This window comes from Culex pipiens, chromosome 2 (genome assembly GCF_016801865.2).
Source record: "Culex pipiens pallens isolate TS chromosome 2, TS_CPP_V2, whole genome shotgun sequence".
NCBI lineage: Eukaryota > Metazoa > Arthropoda > Insecta > Diptera > Culicidae > Culex > Culex pipiens.
Window position 1 is genome coordinate 78762787 of NC_068938.1, and position 22391 is coordinate 78785177.

At 40.2% G+C, this 22391-nt stretch overlaps 4 protein-coding genes across 4 annotated transcripts; 1 reads left to right on the forward strand and 3 right to left on the reverse strand.

Moving 5' to 3' along the window:
* Positions 1 to 3040: 3040 nt before the first annotated feature.
* On the reverse strand, positions 3041 to 3915 carry LOC120419190 (thyrostimulin beta-5 subunit). Its single transcript, XM_039581860.2, has one exon. The coding sequence runs from the start codon at positions 3625 to 3627 to the stop codon at positions 3133 to 3135; it is 495 nt and encodes a 164-aa protein (XP_039437794.1). The 5' UTR covers positions 3628 to 3915; the 3' UTR covers positions 3041 to 3132.
* A 3053-nt stretch (positions 3916 to 6968) lies between these two features.
* On the forward strand, positions 6969 to 7812 carry LOC120419202 (thyrostimulin alpha-2 subunit). The gene is made up of 2 exons (XM_039581873.2): positions 6969 to 7223; positions 7290 to 7812. Exons 1-2 carry the CDS (start codon positions 7133 to 7135, stop codon positions 7559 to 7561), a joined length of 363 nt encoding a protein of 120 aa, XP_039437807.1. The 5' UTR covers positions 6969 to 7132; the 3' UTR covers positions 7562 to 7812.
* LOC120419201 (uncharacterized) lies at positions 7773 to 8738 on the reverse strand. The gene is made up of 2 exons (XM_039581872.2): positions 8442 to 8738; positions 7773 to 8384 (listed from the first exon to the last, which is right to left on the reverse strand). The coding sequence occupies exons 1-2, from the start codon at positions 8511 to 8513 to the stop codon at positions 7827 to 7829; spliced, it is 630 nt and encodes a 209-aa protein (XP_039437806.1). The 5' UTR covers positions 8514 to 8738; the 3' UTR covers positions 7773 to 7826.
* Positions 8739 to 10577: 1839 nt separating this feature from the next.
* On the reverse strand, positions 10578 to 20839 carry LOC120419184 (serine/arginine-rich splicing factor 7-like). The gene is made up of 3 exons (XM_039581852.2): positions 20629 to 20839; positions 20081 to 20523; positions 10578 to 11137 (listed from the first exon to the last, which is right to left on the reverse strand). Exons 1-3 carry the CDS (start codon positions 20629 to 20631, stop codon positions 10831 to 10833), a joined length of 753 nt encoding a protein of 250 aa, XP_039437786.1. The 5' UTR covers positions 20632 to 20839; the 3' UTR covers positions 10578 to 10830.
* Positions 20840 to 22391: the final 1552 nt, after the last annotated feature.

The window sequence follows — 22391 nt, forward strand, 5'->3', positions numbered from 1 at the left end:
TTAAAAAAACATGCCTACCAAAAACTTAAAAAAGCTGTCCATTGGAACGGAGGACCGTTATCGCTTTAAATCACTACCAGTGGATCACAGCACAGGAAAACGTATTCTCAAATACGTAGGGGCAGGGGGGGCAGAATGGACTGCCTAAGGGAAATGCACCAAAAACCATAGAAAAACATAAAAATTTATGAATCCAGTGTAGTAGGCTTATGCTTTGGAATGTTCCCTTCAATGTTGTATACTTGGTTTTTGAAAAAAATTTTACTTAAAACTGTTTTTGAGCCACTTTAAAAAAAAAAGTTTTTTCGACTAACTTTCCAGGGTGTGGGGCAGAATGGACCACCCTGCGGGGCAGAATGGGCCACCTTAGAAAACAAGCAATTTCTTCTAATACAACGTTGAAGGGTGATAAGAAATTACTTTAGGGACCTTTCCATTATAGTTTCCATGAAATTTGATCACTTTTATAAAAATAGTAACTTAAAAAAACAAAGATTTTTGAAAATGGTGTAAATATGTCGAAAAAAGACACTATTTTTACAACTAAGCGTCGAAACAACTAAAAAATAAACTTTTGTTGCATTAAACGTGATTTGTGAAGCTACCAGGAGTGAAATAATCCATTAAGCTCAAAAAAAAAAAAAAATCACATAAATTGATAATTCTTGGAAGAATCGTTCCTCTTGAATTCACAAAACCTTTTTTCAAAGAAAATTCACGAGCATTTACATAAATGTTGACAACAAATGTTTTTTTGCAAATCTTTTCTACAAGATGAATAAATTTTAAATGACATTTCCTGCTCTCTAGTAATAATTTATGTTATTCTAAAAAACAAAAACGATTTCTTTAAGTTTGTAAAATCTGTAGAGCATGATGATGAAAAATACCAATCATTAGGGAAATCACAGGTTTCGAATGGAAATAGATAAAAACTACTATGTTTACAACTTACTTGCTTTGTACTCATGATATTTGAAAGCTTTTTTGAGAAAATCAAACTTTAAACCAAATGTATGCGTTTAGAAAGTGTGTTGATACTAACGTTAGCCTAAAAAACATTGTAATTTGATTTAAAAACATTCCGGAAAATTCCTTCTGGTCTCGGGAGAAAACCGGGAAATTGAAAATCGAAATCTGGTGGCCACCCTGCTTTTAGATCAATTACAAAGCGAAAAAATCTCGTTGCCTTTAGGTAGGTACACCAGCTTGAACGCAGTGCAGCAGACCTTTGTCCTCAAGCAGGACCTCCATTTAGAACTTCCAGTTCCCGTAGTTCGTCCCTTCCAAGAGCCAGACCTTTTCTTCGGCCTTCCGCTTCCGCCAGAGAAAACTTCTTCGAGAAACTGCAATTTTCTTGAACGTAATCTGGGCCCATAACCTGAAAGGCGGAGCTTCATATATAAGAGGGAGATTTATTTAACTAACTAAGTAACTTGAAAGGGAATGAACATTAAAATTTTTCAGTTGGACCTCACTGTAGGTCACTACGATCTGTTGATAGTTAATTATTAAAAATTATTAAATTAATCCTACTAACGGTTTCTTGATATTTTGTTGAACATTGAGTATTGAGTAACCATTTTTATTGTTGTTTGTGAAAGTATTAGGGGAAATATGTCCATTTTAAGCTTAATAAGCGGTCTTGTTTGAATGATGATGAAATTCACTAAAACAAAGTACACCAACGAGTAGAGCAACTTTTTGTGAACATTTCTGTTTATTTTCACTTTTATTAAAAGTGATGCTATTTCTTTTACAAGCATTTAAAAAAATATTTCCCAAATGCATTCTAATCAGTCGAGTACATTAGGCCACGCCCATTTTTCTATTTTCAGCTTAGTTCTTTTTTTCTTCCAGCGCTCTTTTGGATCTGCTTAGTGCTGTAAAAATTGATGAAATTTTAAGCGAACACTCACGAAAAGTAGCATTTATAGCGAATGTTTCCTGGCAGCACTTGCTCACTCCAACAGGCGCTGCAGCAGCATGTTGGTGGTGTTGGTGGCCACCCTTTGTTCTTTATTTGCCTTCGCTCCTCGCTCGGTTTTCTTCAGCCTTCGATTGGAATGGGTAATCAAAATTCAAACGTCAGAAGACTTAGCGCGTTTGTTTTTTTGATGGTGCTTGCTAATTATTTGCATTTTTCGGGATTATTTTTCAAGTGAGTGACTAATTAATGTGCAAAAGAACATGTTGCCGGTAGTTGGAAGCAATTTTATATCTTAAGCGCTTTGAAATCGTTAGCGCAAGTGAAAAGATATTGATGGCGACTTTCGTTAAGCAGTTAACCTGCCACAAAAATGATGAGAAATGGTCTCGCAAAATAGAAATTAGGATCAAAAGTGCATAAAATCCTAGATAAAATCTGGCTCGGTTGCTGGTAAGTTTATAGCCTAAATCGAGGCCTAAATAGTATTTTTGGAGCTTTAATCGAGCATCAAACTCTCCATATGACGAAGATAGGTGTTTGATTAGAAAGGGTATATTTCCCCTACATCAAATTTACTTTGCGATCCAATTTTTGTTAAAGGGGATAGAAAGTCTAAATATAGGGGAACTATACCCTTTCTCAGCCTATTTCTATTATCGGCCTATCAGCACTTTGACCATGAATTACAGCTTTTATAAAGTGTTTTTGACTGTTCCAAAGTAATGAATAGCTCAAATAGAAGTGAGCAAGCAACTCTCCTTTGTTGATACATCTGAAAATATTGATTTAATCGCGGAAAACGCCAAAAGTGATGAGAATTGGTCGAACGGCTTAGAGTGATTAAAATGGGTATATTTCCCCTAGATCCAGGATCTATATTGCTCAATGAACTCAGAATCTAATTGCAAAGAGCTCTCTGTCATTCTGAAATGAGTTGTTGGAAGCAACGCGAGGGCAGTATCAGCATTTACCAAGTTGAATACACATGGTTCTCTCCCATAACTTCGCTGGTCGGCCGTTTTGGATTGGATGCAACAACACTCTGAAATGTTTTATAACCACTAAAATTTGCTCGGTCATCTTTAAAAAGAAACAAACGAAATCATTTGATACAATGCTCTACTTTATTGTGTAAATGCTACATGTTACTGGCCACCATTGCGTATAATGCGAAATATCAGCTCCACCTATCCTAACTTTATTTAAGCATATTCACTTTCAATTTCCTCCTCTTCGATCTGGAATATCTTGGTCACGGCGTCCGTGTTCAGCTGCTTCGGCCCTTCGCAGCTTGTGTCCATGCTGGTGCAGGTCTGACAACTGCACGACTTCGGTTCCATGTACTCGTACAGCTTAGCCTCCGGATCGGCATCCGGGTGGCAGTGTCGGAGCACCGCCACCGACCGGGTCCTTCCGGCGTGCATGCAAACCGGATGGTGGGACCGCTTGTACGGGAAACGCCAGTCGGATATTTCGTTCGAATCGCACCGTCCGTGGCACGACCACACGCTCACGTGGTCCCAACATTCGCGCCCTTTGCTGTCCGTTTGCGACACCCGATACGTAAAGACGCGCTTGTGGCAACCCAGCATCGGCCCGCCGCGGTTCTGGTCCGCAAGCTCGTTGACGGTGGCCGCAGCCCACGTGCAACCCACCACCATGGACAGGGCCACACACAGCGTCAAACAGTTAATCATGACGCAAGGCGGTTTTTGAGGAGATGATATGGTTTGCACTCTTGCACTAGTACTGGCAGAACCAAGGAAAAGAAAGAAGGAACCGAACAAGAACCGAAATCACTTGCGAAGAGCAGCTCGCTTCACACGCTCCCTAATCCGTTTCGCTCATTGTCCCGGTCCCGGAATGACTACGATGTTTGACCACTGGTCAGCCAGTCTATATAGGTGATTGAGGCTTTCGTTTTCCTCCCATGAAGGAAAAAAAGGACATGCACGGCGCATGCCATCCTGCGGGATCAAACCACTTGGCCTCCTCAACTACTGAACTGTAAGTGGACGGTTAGCAGCAGCACAACTTGCAGTCAAGTGGATCAGCTGGTAATCGGTTTAGCGTTCATGCAGGGAATATTGAAGAAATATTTAAATTTTATTGCTTTGTTTTCTTTGCTTGCAAGAAATCTCTTTTTTTAAGTTGAGATGGACAAAAATAGTCAACTGAGATTATTTTTAGAGATAAACAGCCTGGATCTTTTCTATTATAGAACTCAGAATACGTCATAAGCGCCTGAAAGCACACATCCGTGCAGTAACCCTTGCCAACTATTCAAAATGTGACGCATGTTGCATGCTTTCGGGGGTAAACTTATTACTAAACTTATTTCATAAGCAATATTTCAATAATGGAATATTTTGATATGCTTGAAGCATTTTTTTTACAAACCTCATTGAAACTAACTAAAGAGGCGCTTCAAAAGTATCGCCCACCTCTTTCAGATCAAATTAACCAATTGCGCCCCAATTGGATGGACACTGTTTGAACAGAAATACAATTTGGCGTTGTCACGCTCGGCCGGGACAGTGTCCCCTGGGGAAAACGTTTATTCCCGGCAATTGTTTCCCCCTTTAAATTTTGGTTCTCTGCTACTACTGTGTTGTGTTGAAAAAATGCCAGTTACCTATTTTTATTCAAATGTATTGAATCGAAATCTGAACAGTTTTCAACCCTTTAATCAATTTCATAGAATTAATAAAATATCGAAAGTATACTTCCAGAGTTTTTTTTTTTAAAGGACCAATAAACTATTGTCTTTCATTTGTTTATAGGACCTAATCAATAAAATCTCTAGACTTGCATTCAACGTCTAAATACAATTTTGTTTTTTGGTTAATAATCAAGATAGAATTTGTTAATTTTGCGTTCCTAACAGAGTTGGTAGCGAGGTTGGTAGTCCTTTCAGCTATGTTTGACATGAAAATTTTGTTGAAACTTTTACAACTAACAGGTTTGTTTTACCAAGAGAAAAACTGCAACGTATCAAAATTATTTCATAAAATTTTTTAAGCCACAAATTAAGCTTACCAAACATAGACGACACTGTTAAGTTCCAAGAATACATAGAATTCACTCGCCAGAACTGTCCTTCCCAAACACAGACGTGAAATTCAAGTACCTAGAACTAGACTCCACAGACTAAATTAAATGTCGAGCACCTAATGGGGTCATCAGTTGGCTCATTACACCATCATCGTTCTAATTTGTCTCCTGTCATGGTGTCGATTTCTGGAAAAGTCAGGGAAAACCTGGAATTGTCAGGGAATTTTATTTGACCTGGAAAAGTCAGGGAAAGTCAGGGAATTTTAAGCTGGGTCAGGGAATTTTGATGATCTTAAAAATATTACTACAAAATTTCATTTCTTTTTGAAAATTCGCCCTTGATGATGTATTTGAATGTCTTCCAGGCCAAACTTTGCAACATTGATAATATTTAATTTTTTATATTGGTCAGTCCGGAAGGAACGCGATATTCCATATAAAAAATTTTATGAAAAGGGTCACGAAGAAAAGGAACAGCAACGAAAAATTGCATTTGGCATTACTTTGCGCGTTGCTTGTTGGCAATATGTTTAGGTTTAAAAATCAAATAATTAATATTTGCTTTGGATTTGCGTTCAACTGAAAATTACAAATTACTAGCGCACACAGGGTGGGACAATATGAGGCCGTTTCCCCATCCATCCTAAGAGATTTGTTCTAAAATTGGTCGTTTGCTCAGCATATAGAGACCATAGAGAAAATCATACATTTTGTCAGAAAAATTGAATGATTAAAAAAATCAAAGGTAAAAAAATCGAACATTTGAAAATTAAAAAAAAAATCTGAAATTCTAAAGCTCAAAGATTCCAAATTTTTAAAATTCTGAAATTCTGATAGTTTTTGAATTGTTGATTTCTTAAATTTTTAAATTCAATTTTTCAATTCAATTCGGTTTTATTTGTGAATAATCAAGTTACAATGAGTTCATTTAGGTACGCAACAGAGTTTTGGTGTTCCTTTCAGCTGTGTTTTACATCGTAATTCAATCGAAAAATTATTACTAATAACTATGGAATAGACAAGAGTAAGAAAAAGTTTTCAAAAAACTTACAGAATTTTTTTTAAATTCTTATTCTAAAATTCTAAAAAAATTGTAAGATTAAATTTTTTTTTCCAAAATTTCACTTAAGTATTCGTTATCTAAATTCTTATTTTTCTCAAAATTAAACTGAACTATGATTTCAAAATTAAACTGAACTATGATTTCCAAAGTTATCTGATTTTGTGTAATCTAAAATCTAAGCAAAATAGTGGTGGTGAAATGGAATAAAAAAATTAAAGAATTAAATTCAATTTTCTTCCGAAAATTTTTGATTGAATTTTCTTAATAAGAAACGTCGAGAGATGAAGATAATGATTATGAAGAGATATTTTTTTTTTAATATGTTGTTGAGGATTTCCTAAATAAATGTATTACTACACTCAACTCATTTTTAAACATACTGACTCTGAATATTTAAGAACGAGTTTTTCACCAATGTGTAACAGGTCGTATCGAGGTGCTCCAATTTGGATGAAACTTTCAGCGTTTGTTTGTCTATACATGAGATGAACTCATGCTAAATATGAGCCCTCTAAGACAAAGGGAAGTGGGGTAAAACGGGCTTTGAAGTTTGAGGTCGAAAAAACATAAAAAATCTCAAAATTGCTCGCATTTCCGTAAAACTTCTTCAATTCCAACTCTCTTAGATGCATTCGCCCTTTAATATGTTATCTAACATAAGTTAGTGAAGAAAGGAACTCTTCAAAAGCACATGTGATTAAAAAAATAATTCTTTAGTCGTATGAACATGGATAATCGGTCATTTTTTTAACCAAAAATTCTCTATAAATTGAAAAGTGCATCAAAATTAAACTTCTACTTCCAACCCACGTTCCAAAACCGCGTGGAACGAATCCTGGTAAAACTCCGCGCATGTCCGCACCATCTTCAACTGACCAAACCCGTATAAAAGCCACCCTGCCGAGCCCGAATTCCACCAGTCATCATCGGTGTGCTTCTCCGGGCAAATCCAGTTCTCCAAAAATTCCTTGATTTGAAATCATGTCGCGTCGCTACATGGCGTCCTGCTAACTTGTGCACCGATTCTTCAGTGTTTCGTTGAATTTTTTGTTGGCGTTCGAAGTTCACCGTTGATCCGGATTACGATGGAGTGGCTCCGTCTGGTGGCACTGTTTCTGCTGGTTTCGGTCGTGTGCAGCAAGGAATCGTGGCAGAAGCCCGGCTGCCATAAAGTTGGTTAGTGCTAAATTTAGTGTCGGTTTTGATTGGGAAAATTAACTTCTATCTTTCGTTCTCGCAAAGGTCACACCCGCAAGATCAGCATCCCGAGTTGCGTGGAGTTTACGATCACGACGAACGCGTGCCGCGGGTTCTGTGAGTCGTTTGCCATCCCGTCGGCACCGTTCGCCGTGGGTGTCCACAAGCCAAGCCAACCGGTAACGTCGGTCGGGCAGTGCTGCAACATTATGGAAACTGAGGACGTGCACGTACGTGTGATGTGCACTGAAGGCATCCGGAACCTGACCTTCAAGTCGGCAACCAACTGTTCGTGCTATCACTGCAAAAAGGACTAGCAGATGGAGCAATAATTTAAGCACAGCGCATAAGCAGCAGCAGCACTAGAGAATGTTACTATATATTGTTAGCTAAGTACTTAAACTATTTACCTCTGAGCCACCCTTATGCATTAGCGTGATGACTTTGTGCATTGTGTATGTTCTAGAATGGTAAGAACGTTCCGCTGGGAATGTTCAAACTGTTACTGTATATTAATGTACATTTGCAGATGATAAAACGCATAGAATATATATTTTCATAAACCACACTCATCAACTTTTATTAAGTGACCAACTTCCGTAGCTTCTTCCAACAGCAGAACACCCCATTGGCGATTGCACTTTTAATCCGCGACTTCCGGCCTTTTACACTTCCGCCCGCTGCTAGCACTCGCTTTTGTCCCGGCGAGAAGAAGCTCTCCGCAATCACCGACACACTCTCGATGGTGGGAAACCTTCCCCTCAGTTCGACCGTCTTCCACGCGCCCTCAACGACAAGGCACTTGGCCCGAACGGTGAGTCGCTCCAACCGTGGACACTGCGGAAGCAGCTCCGCCAGTACCGATTCGTGCAGAAGGTTGGCGTGAATTTCGAGCTCCGTTGCACGGCGACACAGCTGCAGTAGCGTCGGAGTGGCCAGCGATAGGGTGGAACAGTCCACCGTGATGGCGCCGTACGACCGGCTAAGAGAGTTTTGCCCGACTAGGTCCAGGTCGTTGCTTATGCGGCAGCGAATTCGCCGGTGGATTATGCTGAAGATGATCTGGTTCCAGCGGTGGCAAACGGAAGTGGCTTGGATGAGCGTGGAGATCGGGAGCTGCTTGAATATCTCTATGAGAAGCTGGATTGAGAAATGTTGTGAACGATGTTCAAGCTAGACGCATTTATTATTAAATACCTCAGTCGGGAGTAATGACATGTACGGAAACTGCGATCTTTCATTGGAGTCACCAAGTTTAGTTAACTCCATGTTTAAGAAAATGAGAAGATTTAAAGCTGGAGTCAACTTAATTTACTATGAGTAAAAGAAAATATGACTGAAGCAAAGAACGAATGCATATTGCGCGCTATAGAAATAGTACGTACTGGAACCGTCAAACAAAGTCGACAACTAATTTTCCGTAGGAAAATGGCCTTCTCTAATCATTCATGCATTTACCGAGGCGTTACGCTAATCGCATTACCGAACAATTCAAGTGTGGGAAAATAGCTATTCTCTATGTTCAACTTGCTCTCTTCTAGTGCGGACTTCACTGTCTCAATATCGAGGTTGAAATAGAATTTGATTGTTATTTTTTAGAGACTCAAATTCCTCTTTAGTCTCATATGTACTAGAGCTCAGTTACATTTGTTCTTGTATACTGACGGCAGACACCGCAATTTTGTAACTCAGTATCTGGGTGCGGAATAGTGGTTCGTAAAGCGGCCTCAATTTTGAGCTGTCAAAGCGGAACCAATTTACTGTTCGCAAAATTATACCAAGAAGTGGCAAGTATTGTAATCGATCTATAACCTGCCAAATAATATTGAATAATCTTACTCCGATATTATCACTGCGTTCAAAGATACATAATCTAGGAACTTCCATTCGGTTGCTCTTCTGATTCACAGAATTCCACCCACTTCTGGCGCAATTTTTCGTCACGTGGAAAACAAAAATGGCCTCTTTTGGCCGCCTATCGTTTAGTCTACGGACAAAAAAAACACGAAGCACTTAATTTTTCATCAAAAGCTTTAACATCAACAGATCCAAAATGTTGCAAAACAAGTCACTTTAGCAACAAAAAATATGTCACGCTTGAGCTTGAACATAGCCTTCTATTTTGTTTATGTTTACAGCTGCAGTGCAGTTGTAGTAGTGGGGAGCATTCGAAAATCATGTTACGCATTCTGTCTTTTCAGCACCCAGCTCAGTATCATTTGAGGTTTTCATCACACAAATCAGGTACACTATCAACGTTCTGATTTGTCGTCAGGATCCCGGGATTCATGTTATTCTTCTCTTGACGGACGCTTTGCTCGTTTATCGGAGGGTGTTCTACTGTTGATGAGCGCCTTCTTGACCACGATGACCGATTTGCTGTCTTTTCTGGTTTCCGGCGGGTCGATTAGGGGCGCGGGACTGCTCTGCACTTTGGCCACTGGTGTACTGCTAGGCACCGTCTGAAAATAAATTAAAGAAAATCCGACCTGCCACTTTGCGCTTTCGAACTTCCGGCTTGAAAACTTCTGGCTTGCTCATTTTCTGAAAGTTAATTTTTAAAACAGGGCATGTGGGCTTAGATTAGTAGATTAATAAGGAAAAGAAAAGTAGGCTTAGAGTCATATCTATACCGAAATATGAACTATGGTAATGGAAGTCCAAAGGGACTCGTGGTTTGTGAATGTATCAGGCTTGGTTAATCTCAGTCCGGAGTACATAGTATCAGGGCGTCCACGTAGAAACGGTTGTTTTGTCGTCTGAGAAAGTACAGAAATCAGGGACATTCTTCATTCAAGGACCTGCAATGACAAACCAATTGTGACGTGATTTTTTTTTACCATTTCAAATACTTTTATTTTGCTTTATTAATTTAAATCCACAGTTTAAAACGAAGGTTTTGCTAGTCACTGCTACACACAGAATATACTGATGATGATTCAAGTGCTCAATCTCGAAGGGGAGCGCGTTCGTGCCAGGAGTCTCGGCCGAACGTGCCGCGTTTTTTTACTTCTGGATTTTTAATATTTTGACGATGCCTTAAACAATAAATGCAAATCTGCACAGTAGTCAGAGTCAGGTTAATGTTTTGTTGTTTTTTTGTGGGTGTGTGTTTGTGTTTTGTTTTTTAGAGAGCATCCGAACGAACTTTTTATTTCTTTTACATCTTTTATTTTAAAAATGATTTGTATGGAACGACACACAGTTTCGCATTGGATACACTTTAATCTCATACGGGGTAAAGGGAGGACAGGTCTTCCGGTAGTCCAAGCGTCAGAACGAGATTCTGGATTTTGCTGTTTTTATTGCATAAAACGATTTCCAAGGACTACATTTGGACTCGTCGTCCCAGTATTATGTCAAACTAAAAACTTTTCAAAAGCATCATGCTGAAGTTGTGTCTTAGTCTACGGATTAAGTATTTCATAGTATGTTCTTCTTTTTTTTTGGTTGCGTGCCAAATCAGCGTCGAGGAGAAATGCTCCTCACAACCAATAGGGCGTCATTTATGTTCAATTTTGTGTTGTTGCGTCAATAGGTCATAATTAGCATGTTTGTGTGTGTATGTCTGTGTGGTCCACCCCCTCTAATCGTGGTGGGAGTCTCCGTTGCGACGGTGCGATCTGGACCTGGATCGAGACACCGAGCGGGGCGTTCTGGACCGGCTGCGGGAACGGGTCTTCGAAACGGAGCGCCGCGGTGACTTGGTGTGGCCACGGCTGACCGAACGCTCGCGGGGCGTGGCTCTGTCGCGCTTCGTCGGCGTCTTGGACCGGGTGCGACGGTCACGGGTGTCACGGTCCCGGCTGCGGCTACGGGAAGCCCCACGGCTGTAGCTGCGCGAACGGGTGCGCAGTTCGCGTGAACGCGACCGAGGACTGCGGCTGCGGGATCTGCGTGCGATGGAAGAAACATCGGTTAGTGATTGGTAGAGGCAATGGTTTATTTTTTGGTTTTGGACGGTTCGGTTCGTTCAATCTGAGGGGGGATAACTATTGAGTCTGGCAGAATTTGAGTCATGCAATCGTCCAGGCTGACGTGGTTATCAATGTTAGACGGTTCCAGAACAATAGTTATCCCAGCTGTCGTTTGCTAACTACTAAAGGATCTGCCTGCAGAATGCATTAGAACTTAACCGGAGCAGCAACTGTCTGCCTGCAATCTAATGTTAATGGAAAAACGTCCCTTCATCTTTACAAAGTTAAAACTATTGATCACGGAACGATTTGTTGATGGTTGTGTTGTGTGGCTGAATTAAGAAAACAAATAAACTAAAACAAAAGGAACACTCACGGGAGACTTTGGTAGAAACGCTCTCGCAGAATCGGTTTTGGGATGTTTAAGGACGTGTGTGTGCATGACTCTGTGCTCTAGTAGACTAGTTGACTCTATACACTCTGAAGACTCTGACTTTCAGATTGATTTCTCTCCCTCTCTCTTTTGCAAGCAAATCAGATGATTTCTACGCTGCGCGCACACAGCCGACACAGAATTGAGAGCGATGGGATGTGCAGAAGTCTCACTCTACGCAGTCGCAGGGGGTCGCTCACTGATACTGATCGTCGCGCTGATACTGCGATGATCTCGGAAGAAGGCACGACGTTTGGAAGTTCGTTGACTGATTCACCGTTGCGACGATGGCGACAACAATAACAACACGGTTGAATCAATCAGGAGCTTCGTCGTCACGCGACGCGACGACCCTCTTTCGATGCATCTCTCTCTCTACTCTGGGGTGTGAGAATTTAATATTCCAGAATCAAAAAAATGTGGGTGTCGGGCCTTCACAGGACAAATACGCACGGAAATGTACACGGAAACAATAGAAACAAACACATACGCGCGGACGCGGAGGTGCGAATGCGGAGTGTGAAGCAGCGGCTGGGGCGTGGGTGGGGCGAGATGAGCTCAATTTTTGACATGGTCCTGTATTTACTAGTATAGAGTAGAAAGTCAGTTAAAAAAATTAGTTTCAAAGCGTCACTTTAAGTGTGCAAAAAAACGAGATTTCAACCACTTTTATTTTTTTTTTAAGAAAAATCAAACTATTATTCTAAATGAATTAAAGGATATTTTTGTTTGACGAGCGATTCCCAATCGCCGACGAGAATGTCAAGTACCTAAAAGGGTTGTTCAAATATTACGTCCAGAGTATAGCCGGATTATAGGCCATAATAACTTAGTTTTATAATTGGCACCAGCTTAGTTTTATACCAGACACAAGCACCAGGTTCGAGGATAGTGCGTCAGATTTTAATCTAATATAACCCTAGCGCAGCCTTCCTTTGCAAGCATTCTGGAGAATGTCGAGGCGATTACTCCCAATATCTTTCTTTGGATGTGCGTTAGATTTCAAACGATTTTGTCCAGCGTACTTTTCAAAAGGTCCTTTCTGCCATCTAGACGTTTTTATTATTAGGTCCTTTGAACAAATGTAAACATAGAGTGTATTCCGCTTACTCCAACGGGCATAGAGATCTCCACGGTTTCTCTCACGCACACCATCATTCTGTGTTAGTATTTGTATTTGAAGTATTGTTTTGGTTTTGAACGATTGTGATTGGCTGAATTCCAAGCAGCTGATTTTGTTTACACTTTTTTTACGCAGACATAGGCAAATCGAGTAGATCAATCGTCTGTAAAAACCAGCTGTTTACCACGTGCTCGTGGTATAACAAAGAACACAGCTGATTTTCGCATCATTCTACTCGATTTGCCTTTGTCTGCGTGTAAATTTTGTTACAACCTAACACACTCTCGCGCGTGGATATCTCTATTGGCACTGTAATGTGAAAGGGATACTCAATATTTACATTTGTTTATAGGACCTATAAAAGAATTCAATAGACCGAGGCGTCGCGTCCACCTGTTCATTGGACAGGTAATTATTTTAATTTTTAAAATGATGGAATAAATTCAATATGTTCATTAAAATATTCGAACAAAAGCGCTAACACGTCTTGGAATCACAACTCAGAGAGCAAAGTTCGAAGAGGAGAGAGAAAATTCCGCGTTTTGCTCTCTCCCTGCTCGCGTCTCTTCTCGCGCGCTTTTATGGCGCCTGACCTGGAGCTTTCCTGCACACCCTGAACTCACACATTCATAAAGTCCATCGTGTACACATGGGAGGGCTTTCTTGGTGTATTTCTTGGATGCGTTGTATGGGAACCCGTGCATGGAGAAAGCCAAACAGGTTGGCGGTTGCTTGGGAGATTTTGCAGCGCGCATTGGATTTTCATTGGGCGCTCTATGATTCAATGCGGTTGGCTGTGGTATGATTCCAAGACGTGTTGACGCTTTTGTTCAGAACATTTTTTTAAACTTTCAATAAAACAGCATGTTGTTTTCAAAGCGTTTTTAACTAAAATCAAGTAATAAATAGCTCAGTCAAAGGTGATCAACCAAGTTTCTATCAAAAGTTTTGCAAAATAAATTAGATGACAAAAGAACAAAATCCTTAACCAGCCAAACATACGATAATGTTCTTCAAAATGTTGTAAATATGTACGAAACTAAGCTTAAATAAACTGCAATAAAAATATCTACTTTGTTTTGAGTCTATGCAAAAGCATGAAGAAATTTGTTAAGTTTGCAGGTAAAAAAACGTTACTTAATTCACCATTAGGTGGTTGGTGCCTTCCTCACATTTTGAGTGTAATGCTAGGTAATATCTGAGATCCGGCCTTCATTAATAACACTTAAGTGCTTATAACTTTAGAAAGGTTCGTCAGATCTTCAATCTACTGAACTCGTTGGAAAGGTCTTTTTATTACCTATTCAACGACAGGTCACATGATAGATCCGGACAACGTTTTCATCGAAATATCTGAGATCCGGCCTTCACAAAGTTGAAAAGGTCTTTTAAATACCTTTCTAAAAATGTGTAACATGACGAGGTTTCTTACAAAAACCATCCTTTTTACAATCTTCCGGACTTTTGCTTAAATCGTTTTTTAGCATGACTTTTAAAATACTTAACTAAACTTTATCAATTTCAATAGCGACTTATGGGACCCCAAGACGGATCAAATGAGCATGAGCATGAGCATGGTTGACTGCCAATGAGCTGCTACTCCGTTATTGACAGATCAGCTGAAGTTAAACAATGAATCAAAAATGATCAGTGGGAGCCAACCATCCGTTCACTGTTTAACCTCTGAAGATCCCTGCTTTATTAGTCAATACCGGCGCCCTCCCAAGAAGCCTGCAGTTCAACGAAAGGGAGGAATGTTAGTCCGATAGTTGATGTTGCAGACTCATCAAGCACACAGTTTTTCGCTATATACTTGTTGATACCGCTTGAGACCGTTGAATCCACAGCATCTCCTTCAAGCGTGATTAATTTTTTTTTTGGGTTAGTAGGATAAGGTATTGGCTTTTCGATGCCTCCCGAGCTACTTTGCTATGGGGAGGACTTTCATAACAGACCCGTCGGCGAGCCTTCCGAGCAACGATGCTATGGGAAGGTCTTTCTGGTTAACACACAATATCACTCACACACAGTTATTTTGCTCCACTATAGAGTTATTTACGTGCGCACGTATTGCGTGTACGTACACGAAAAAAAGTGAGGTTAAATTTTGTCCGGCCAGCAAAATCAAATGGTGCGCTAGTGTGCGTACGCGAAACGTCATAAAGCTCTATTAACTCGACTATCCAAATTGTCAGTGCGTCTTTCAATCATTATATAGAAATGGCTTTTTCACAGCAAAAAAATAAAACCTTTTGCCTTCCTCACTGAGGTAAGGCTATAATCCTGCTCGAAAAATGAACTTTTGAAATACAGCTCGTAGACCTATATTCATGTATACCTATCGACTCAGAATCGAAAACTGAACAAATGTCTGTGTGTGTGTGTATGTGTGTGTGTATGTATGTATGTGTTGAAAATTCTTGCCAAGTTTTCTCAGCACTGGCTGGACCGATTTTGATCAAACCGGTTGCATTCGACTTGGTTTAGGGTCCCATACATCGCTATTGAATTGTTTGAAGTTTCGATAAGTAGTTCAAAAGTTATATATAAAAATGTGTTTTCACATTTATCCGGATCTCAATTATATACATGAAAACTATGTCCGGATCCATCATCCAACCCATCGTTGATTAGGTAATCAAAAGACCTTTCCAACGAGTCCAAAACAATGAAGATCTGGCAACCCTGTCTCGAGTTATGACCACTTAAGTGATATTTATGTTCTTTTTTTGTAGCCGGATCACACTTAAATGTATGTAAACGATGTCCGGATCCATCATTCAACCCATCGTTGCCTAGGTTATTGAAAGACCTTTCCAACGAGTCCACAACATTGAAGATCTGGCAACGCTGTCTCGAGTTATGACCACTTAAGTGATATTTATGTACTTTTTTGAAGCCGGATCTCACTTAAATGTATGTAAACGATGTCCGGATCCATCATCCAACCCATCGTTGGTTAGGTAATTGAAAGACCTTTCCAACGAGTTCACAACATTGAAGATCTGGCAACCCTGTCTCGAGTTATGACCACTTAAGTGATATTTATGTACTTTTTTGAAGCCGGATCTCACTTAAATGTATGTAAACGATGTCTGGATCCATCATCCGACCCATCGTTGGTTAAGTAATTGAAAGACCTTTCCAACGAGTTCACAACATTGAAGATTTGGCAACCCTGTCTCGAGTTGTTACCACTTAAGTTATATCTGTGTACTTATTTTTCTGGTTTAAAAAAAAAATAGCTGAAATATGTTTCCAAACCACGCATATTACCCATTGTTGGTAAAATGTGAGGAAGGCATCAACCACATAGGTGGATTAAGTTAATTTTTCGAAAAATTTAAGCACAATCCACCCGACGCCGTGCCTTCCGATCAACGAGTTTACAAAAGCACAAAAAAACACCAATTACTCAACGAAAAAGACAAAAATAATTCAGTAAGGCTAGCGCGTTGCCTCACCGCCCGCAATCGACTGAAGTACTAAACACAATAAACACCCAGTTACTTTGGAACACAATTAATACGACAAACTCAACCGGCGGCGTGCCCTCCGATCAACGATGATAAAGGAAGGACTGATATTATTATTACTAGCAAGAAACACACACAATTCACGACAAAAGGCACACAAAAAAAAATCACTTTTCACTCCGAATATTTTTTACGACCACGCGCTCCCTTTACAAATTATGCACTCTGGGACCCCAAGACGGATCAAATGAGACCAAAACGGTCCAAATCGGGTCAGCCAGCGTCGAGATAATCCAGTGCAATTTTTTTTTGATCAACATCCCACCACACACACAGACATTTGCTCAGAATGTGATTCTGAGTCGATAAGTATACATGAAGGTGGGTCTAGGCGGTCAAATTAAGAATTTCGTTTTTGAGCGATTTTATAGCCTTTCCTAAGTAAGGTGAGGATGGCAAAAAAGGTATTTTGTTAAGTTTGCGGGCATAATAAAACATAATAAAATTACGTTTACCTTTACTTATTGAGTTGATTTTTTTAGAAGTGAGATAAGAGGGGAAATTCTCGTATGTTTGGCAGTTTAAGCACTCGCACCTCCATCTAAATTGCTGATTTTCGCTATTTAAACAACGTATTTTTGTAACAGTTGATAGAAGCTTGCTTGCTCACTTCCTATTGAGCTCTTATCACTCGATTTTAATTAACACCTGAACACCCAAGCACGAGGAAGAGGGGGAATTTATATGGAAACTTCCTCTTTTTCTCGAGCTTCGTAGTTTAGGTGTTAAACCGCTTTTTATGAGCTGTAATTGAACTTCAAAGTGCGGATATGGCAACATTAGAGGCACGCTGGAGTTAGATGCTGTTCCCCTACCACACTAAGGCTAGTAATTTTTTGTGTGCTCTCAAAATTAAATTCCATTGTATATGTTTTTTAAATGGCAATTTAATTTTCAGCAATGCTATTGTTTTGACCCCTATTTATTTTAGGGAAATTATTCGCAATTCGCAATTTTCAGTGTAAGAACGGGCCTTGACCGATCTTATGCACTAGGTTCCCGACGAACACGCACTGCCCTTACACCTACATCTCACCCTTGCTCTGAGTCAGTACGAGCAGCACGCTAGAACACGCTTTGAGTGTTCGTGCCAGGCATGCACACCTTCTTTTCCGGTTACGCATTTTAACTCGGCCGGGGGTGGTACATTAAGTAGAGTTTGATGTAAGTATAAGCGCCTAACCATTTATAGTGTGCCTATCAATTTTCATTAAAGCAAAAACTGTTTTATTTTTAGTTTGAATTTAAAAACTAATTGTTATTTACTGTGTTTTATTTTCTTCTGAAATCTTGCCTAATGTTGAATCGTGTTAATCTGTTGCTATTTCTTCTGTCGCGATGTTTTGTTACAATGTTTTGGACCTAAGCATGTTATTCAAAAGTTTACCAAAAGTACAATAGTAATATTTGTGTTAATTCTTTGATCGTTCCAAAAATTGAGTAAGGGCTCGAACCTCACTTGTTTTAAAAAAGGGTGAAGATTGAAAACAATGGACAGTGAAAGAAATAGACTATTTGAAGAATCAATAGTAAAAAAAAGATAGTAATTTATGAAGTAGATAAAGAAATTAACAATAGTTAATAAATAGAGGCAACAAACAAGCTAAGATTGTAGAAGGGCAATTTATAGAGCAGATGAACAATTATTCAAATAGATAAATAAAAATAAACAAAATTGACATCGCTGCCAAATTAAGGGAAAACAGACAGTTTGTTACAGCAGCATCAATTAGTAAATAGAGTGGAAAAGCGTTGAGAATTGAGAGAATCAAGAGAATCATGAAAGTAAAATCGAAAATAAAAAGGACGATAATAAACAGAAAGCGTGTTAGAGAATCAGTGAAACAAAATAAACAGAATATAGATGGTAGATAGAGAAGCTGGAGCCCGTTAGAGAACGGACATCTCAAATCAAAAACACCAATCGAAGCACGAGAACCGTCACAAAGGATTTTGCTCGATAGGCACCTTCGTTTGACAGCTCCGGTACCTCGATTGGCACCTCAGGCCTGAGATGTCCGTTCTCTAATAAGCTCCAGGCTCTCGAAAAAGAAGAGAAACCCCGTTGTGCGATGTTTCAGGTACATCCACAGCAGTTGACTCAACATACTGCGAATCAAAACAATACCGTCTACAATCACAAATTACTTCCCTTTCCCACATTGTCGCGCCCCTTTCTTTTAGCCGTCTCGACTCTGACCCGCGGTGGTCAAAGGTTTACGATCCGTTTCCACAGGCCACCAGCTAGGTCATCATGAAAACCAAGCCAACGTGGAGGTAAGAAAATAGGACACTTGCAAGGAACCAGAGCTATACTGTTCTGATCAAGAATGATCTAACAGGACTACGGACGTAGTCAGTGACGCTCCTTCCAGGATGTTCCTCGCCTGAGCGTCAACTGAAGAGGTATCATCAGAATCATTCGCACTTGGCCTGCATTTATTTTAGGGAAATTATGAAGGGAAACTAGAAATAACATTTCTATTGGCTCAAGTGTTCTCGTATCGGAACCTAAAGCTCGCGGAATCTCCAGAATGTTTGCATATTTCAAATGATAAAGGTATCTTATCAATTGCCCCGCTAAAATCATAGAGGGCCCATTTAACCTCAACTCCGCTTATAATGCATTTTGAACGTTTTCAAATGTTTGGTGAGTTTTAAAAAATTCTGAAAATATTTGTATCGGAAAGATCAGATAATTTTACAAAAGAATGACTTTTTGCACTTGACAGTTTGACGTATTTATATTGATATCGTAAACAAAAAAAATCTAAATTTTGTAAATTTCAGTTTATTATGTCCTACAAAAATTCCTTTGAACTGACATAAGATTATTCAATTATTGGCGTTGAAGAATGAAGGTTCATATCTGGAGTTTTTTTTAAAAGGTCCAATAAACCAAATTTTCAGTTTTTGCTTTTTGGGCGGTTTCAAAAACACCCAAAAAGCAAAAACCGGAAACTTGGTTTATTGGACCTTTTCAAAAAAAAAAAAAAAAACCTCCAGATATTTCCTTATCGTTTTACTGAAGAAATGTCTTCAATCACAATTTTGAGAAATGAAACCTCAGCCTCAGCCCGTTTTACAGTTTCTAAAAACGACTATTGACACAATTCAATGAGAAAAATGGTTTCAAAATACAGAGAATTTTTAAGTAAAATGACTTCCCTTACACCAACGGAAATGTCATGTACCTAGAATTAAAAAAAATTGCCACCGGACAAGTGCCTCTCTAACACGGATGTAAACTTCAAGTACCAAGCACGCATACAAAAAAAAGTAACCCTCGATGAAATAAACTCAAACGAACTACGTCATTCAACGCTATTCCGGTTATGTTGCGGCTAAGTACATTGACTTTTTGTAATCGATGCTTGAGTTGAATTATGCCCTCAATCATTTGGTCCGGTTATGTCTACGATACAACTACATTGACTTTTTTGACGAAGAACTTTGTGTTAGGATGAAACCCCTGAAGATGAAGGACCCTTTCCCATCTCGGGACGTGCAATTCAAGTATCTTAAGTTCTCCGTCATGATGTTTATCCTTGTAGCATCAACTATGCAACCTCTTTTCAAGGTTTGTAGATCCGTGTTAAAGTATGGGAATCAAGGATAAACCACCATTCTGCCCCATCTCGCGCCACCACAGCCCGCGCGCGCTTCTTCCATCACCCGTTTCCGGATCCGCGGAAGCATCGTGATTGCGCGCAAGCAACCAGCGCTTATTCTACGCATCATCATCGATCGTACGTACGCACGCAAAACTACACACGGCGGCATTCTCAAGTGCCTCCAAGATGCCGTCCTTTCTCTCTTCAAATTACCTTTTACGTCCGCGTCCTCCGCCACCTCCTCCCCGCCCATGGCGGCTGCAGTCCCGCGCGTAATGGCCCCGGCCGCCGCACTCGTAGCACCGATCGTCCGGGTGGAAGCGGCCACTCTTGCTGCTCGGGGGACCTCCCCGGCCACGGTCACCACCACCGCGATCTCCGCCGCGCAGACCCCGACCACCCTTGCCGGTGGACAGCTCGACGCGCGCCCGGCGCCCACAGATCGTCCGGCCGTCCAACCCCCGGACGGAATCCTCGGCGTCGCGCGCGTCCTCGAACTCGACGAAGGCGAAGCCCGGCGGGTTGCGGGCCACCCAAACGTTCCTCAGCGGCCCGTAATACGAGAAGGCATCCTCGATTTCCTGCTTGCTAGCGTTGTTTCCCAGCTCCCCGACGTAAACCTTGGCATCATGAGGGTAGCGAGACATCTTCTTCGACTGGCGGTGTGAAAATTTTGGAACAGAAAAAGAAAGATGGAGTCTGTGCGGCCAACCTCTTTTTTTTTTTCTTTTTTTGCAACGCTGTGCGCCGTCAGAACTTACCATTTTGTGGTTCCCACGACGAAAAAGATGAATTTTTTTCCACTTTCAAGTGAACTTCAACTCCCGCTGCGACGTTTCCCGGCACTCTACGGACGGTTGGCCACTTCCCGGTGAAGGGATTTTTCGCGCACCACAGAAACAAGACCCAATCCCGAGCACAATCCCGGAGCTGAATGATGGGTGAAAAAAGCCGCGGCGAGGAGGATGCGTGCTTTGAATTTTTCGCTACCCCCGTTGGGACCCGCTGAAAATTACCTGGCGAAGGTATCGCCACTTTGGGTGGGTAACGCTCGGGTACGCTTAAGAGAATCGAGTCGTTTTTGGGAAATACTTCAATGATTTACACAATGTTGAGTAAACAACACATACTCGACATTCTACGGTACGTTCGTTTGAGGGCACTGTGACGAGGAGTTCTTCATTTTTGGGTAAAATGAGTTTAATGATCGAGCTCGAGCTGTCAAAGCCCTGTGAAATATGATGGCTGACATATCGGGCGGTTAGTCAAGAAACCCAGCTAGAAGTCGCCTGACAAAAAAACTTTTGCTAGTAAGAGATGCAAACAAACTCCCAGCAGCCATGTAAACAAACATTGAACACAGACAAACAGACGTGACACTCGAGTACCAAACAATCGACCTCCAAAAACCGAGCCAAAAATGGTTATTTCAAATGCATTTTAGCTTCGGCATCAACCCACCCGGCGCTGATGGCGCTGCTATCGTGACAGCTCGCTCGCCTCTTCTCAGTAAGCGTGATGTGTTTTTATTTTGGCAAAGTTGAGCGTGAGCACGTGCGAAGCAGCAAATGAAAACAAAAATTTTGATGGGATTCTGGAGCGCTTCGGAGAACCAGGATACAGGTTAATAGAAATGACTTCCCGCATAATCAAATACCAAAGGTGAAACTGTCGAAATCATAAGAAAATTATTTCTGGTATGGTTACCATTTGTGATATTGTTGATATAATGTCACGACCATATAACAAAATTAAAATGGTACTATTTCCCGAATTGTTACACTTATCTTGACATATTCGAATGGTTGATTTTTTTTCCTACAATTTAATGAACGGTATCTATTCGTCATACGATTAGGATGGTTCGAAACAGCTATTGTTAGAACATAATAGTACTGTAGCCGGTATGATAAAAGTTATGATACTCGGTATGATTTAGTCAAAGAAACTTAAGCGGAAAATTTCCTAAATTTCCTAAGTCCTAATAATTGAAACAATTGCACAACAATTAATGGTACGATATAATTATTCCTCATATGTTTGGTATTATTTCAAACAGTTTTTGTATGAATGAGCCAAAAATGAATTTTAGCGAAAATTTTCTTAAGTCCCGATGATTCAAACAATTGTTCAACAATTCATGGAGAAATATAACTTTTCGCCATATGGTAAGGATTTTTCGGAACAGCTATTGTTAAAACATAAGGGTACCATAGCCGACGTAGTATTTCCAACTTGAAGCTCAGCGAAAAAATCTTAAGTCCCAATAATCCAAACAATTGTACAACAATTCATGGAACGATATAACTGTTCGCCAAACGCTTAGGATTATTTGAAACAGGTATTGTATGATTGAGCCAATTGAACTACAGCAAAAAAAAAATCCTAAGTCCGAATAATTCAAATAATACTTTAACAATTCATGGAACGATATACCTGAATTCAGCGAAAATTTTCCTAAGTCCCAACAATTCAAACCATTGTTCAACAATTCATGGAACGATATACCTGAATTCAGCGAAAA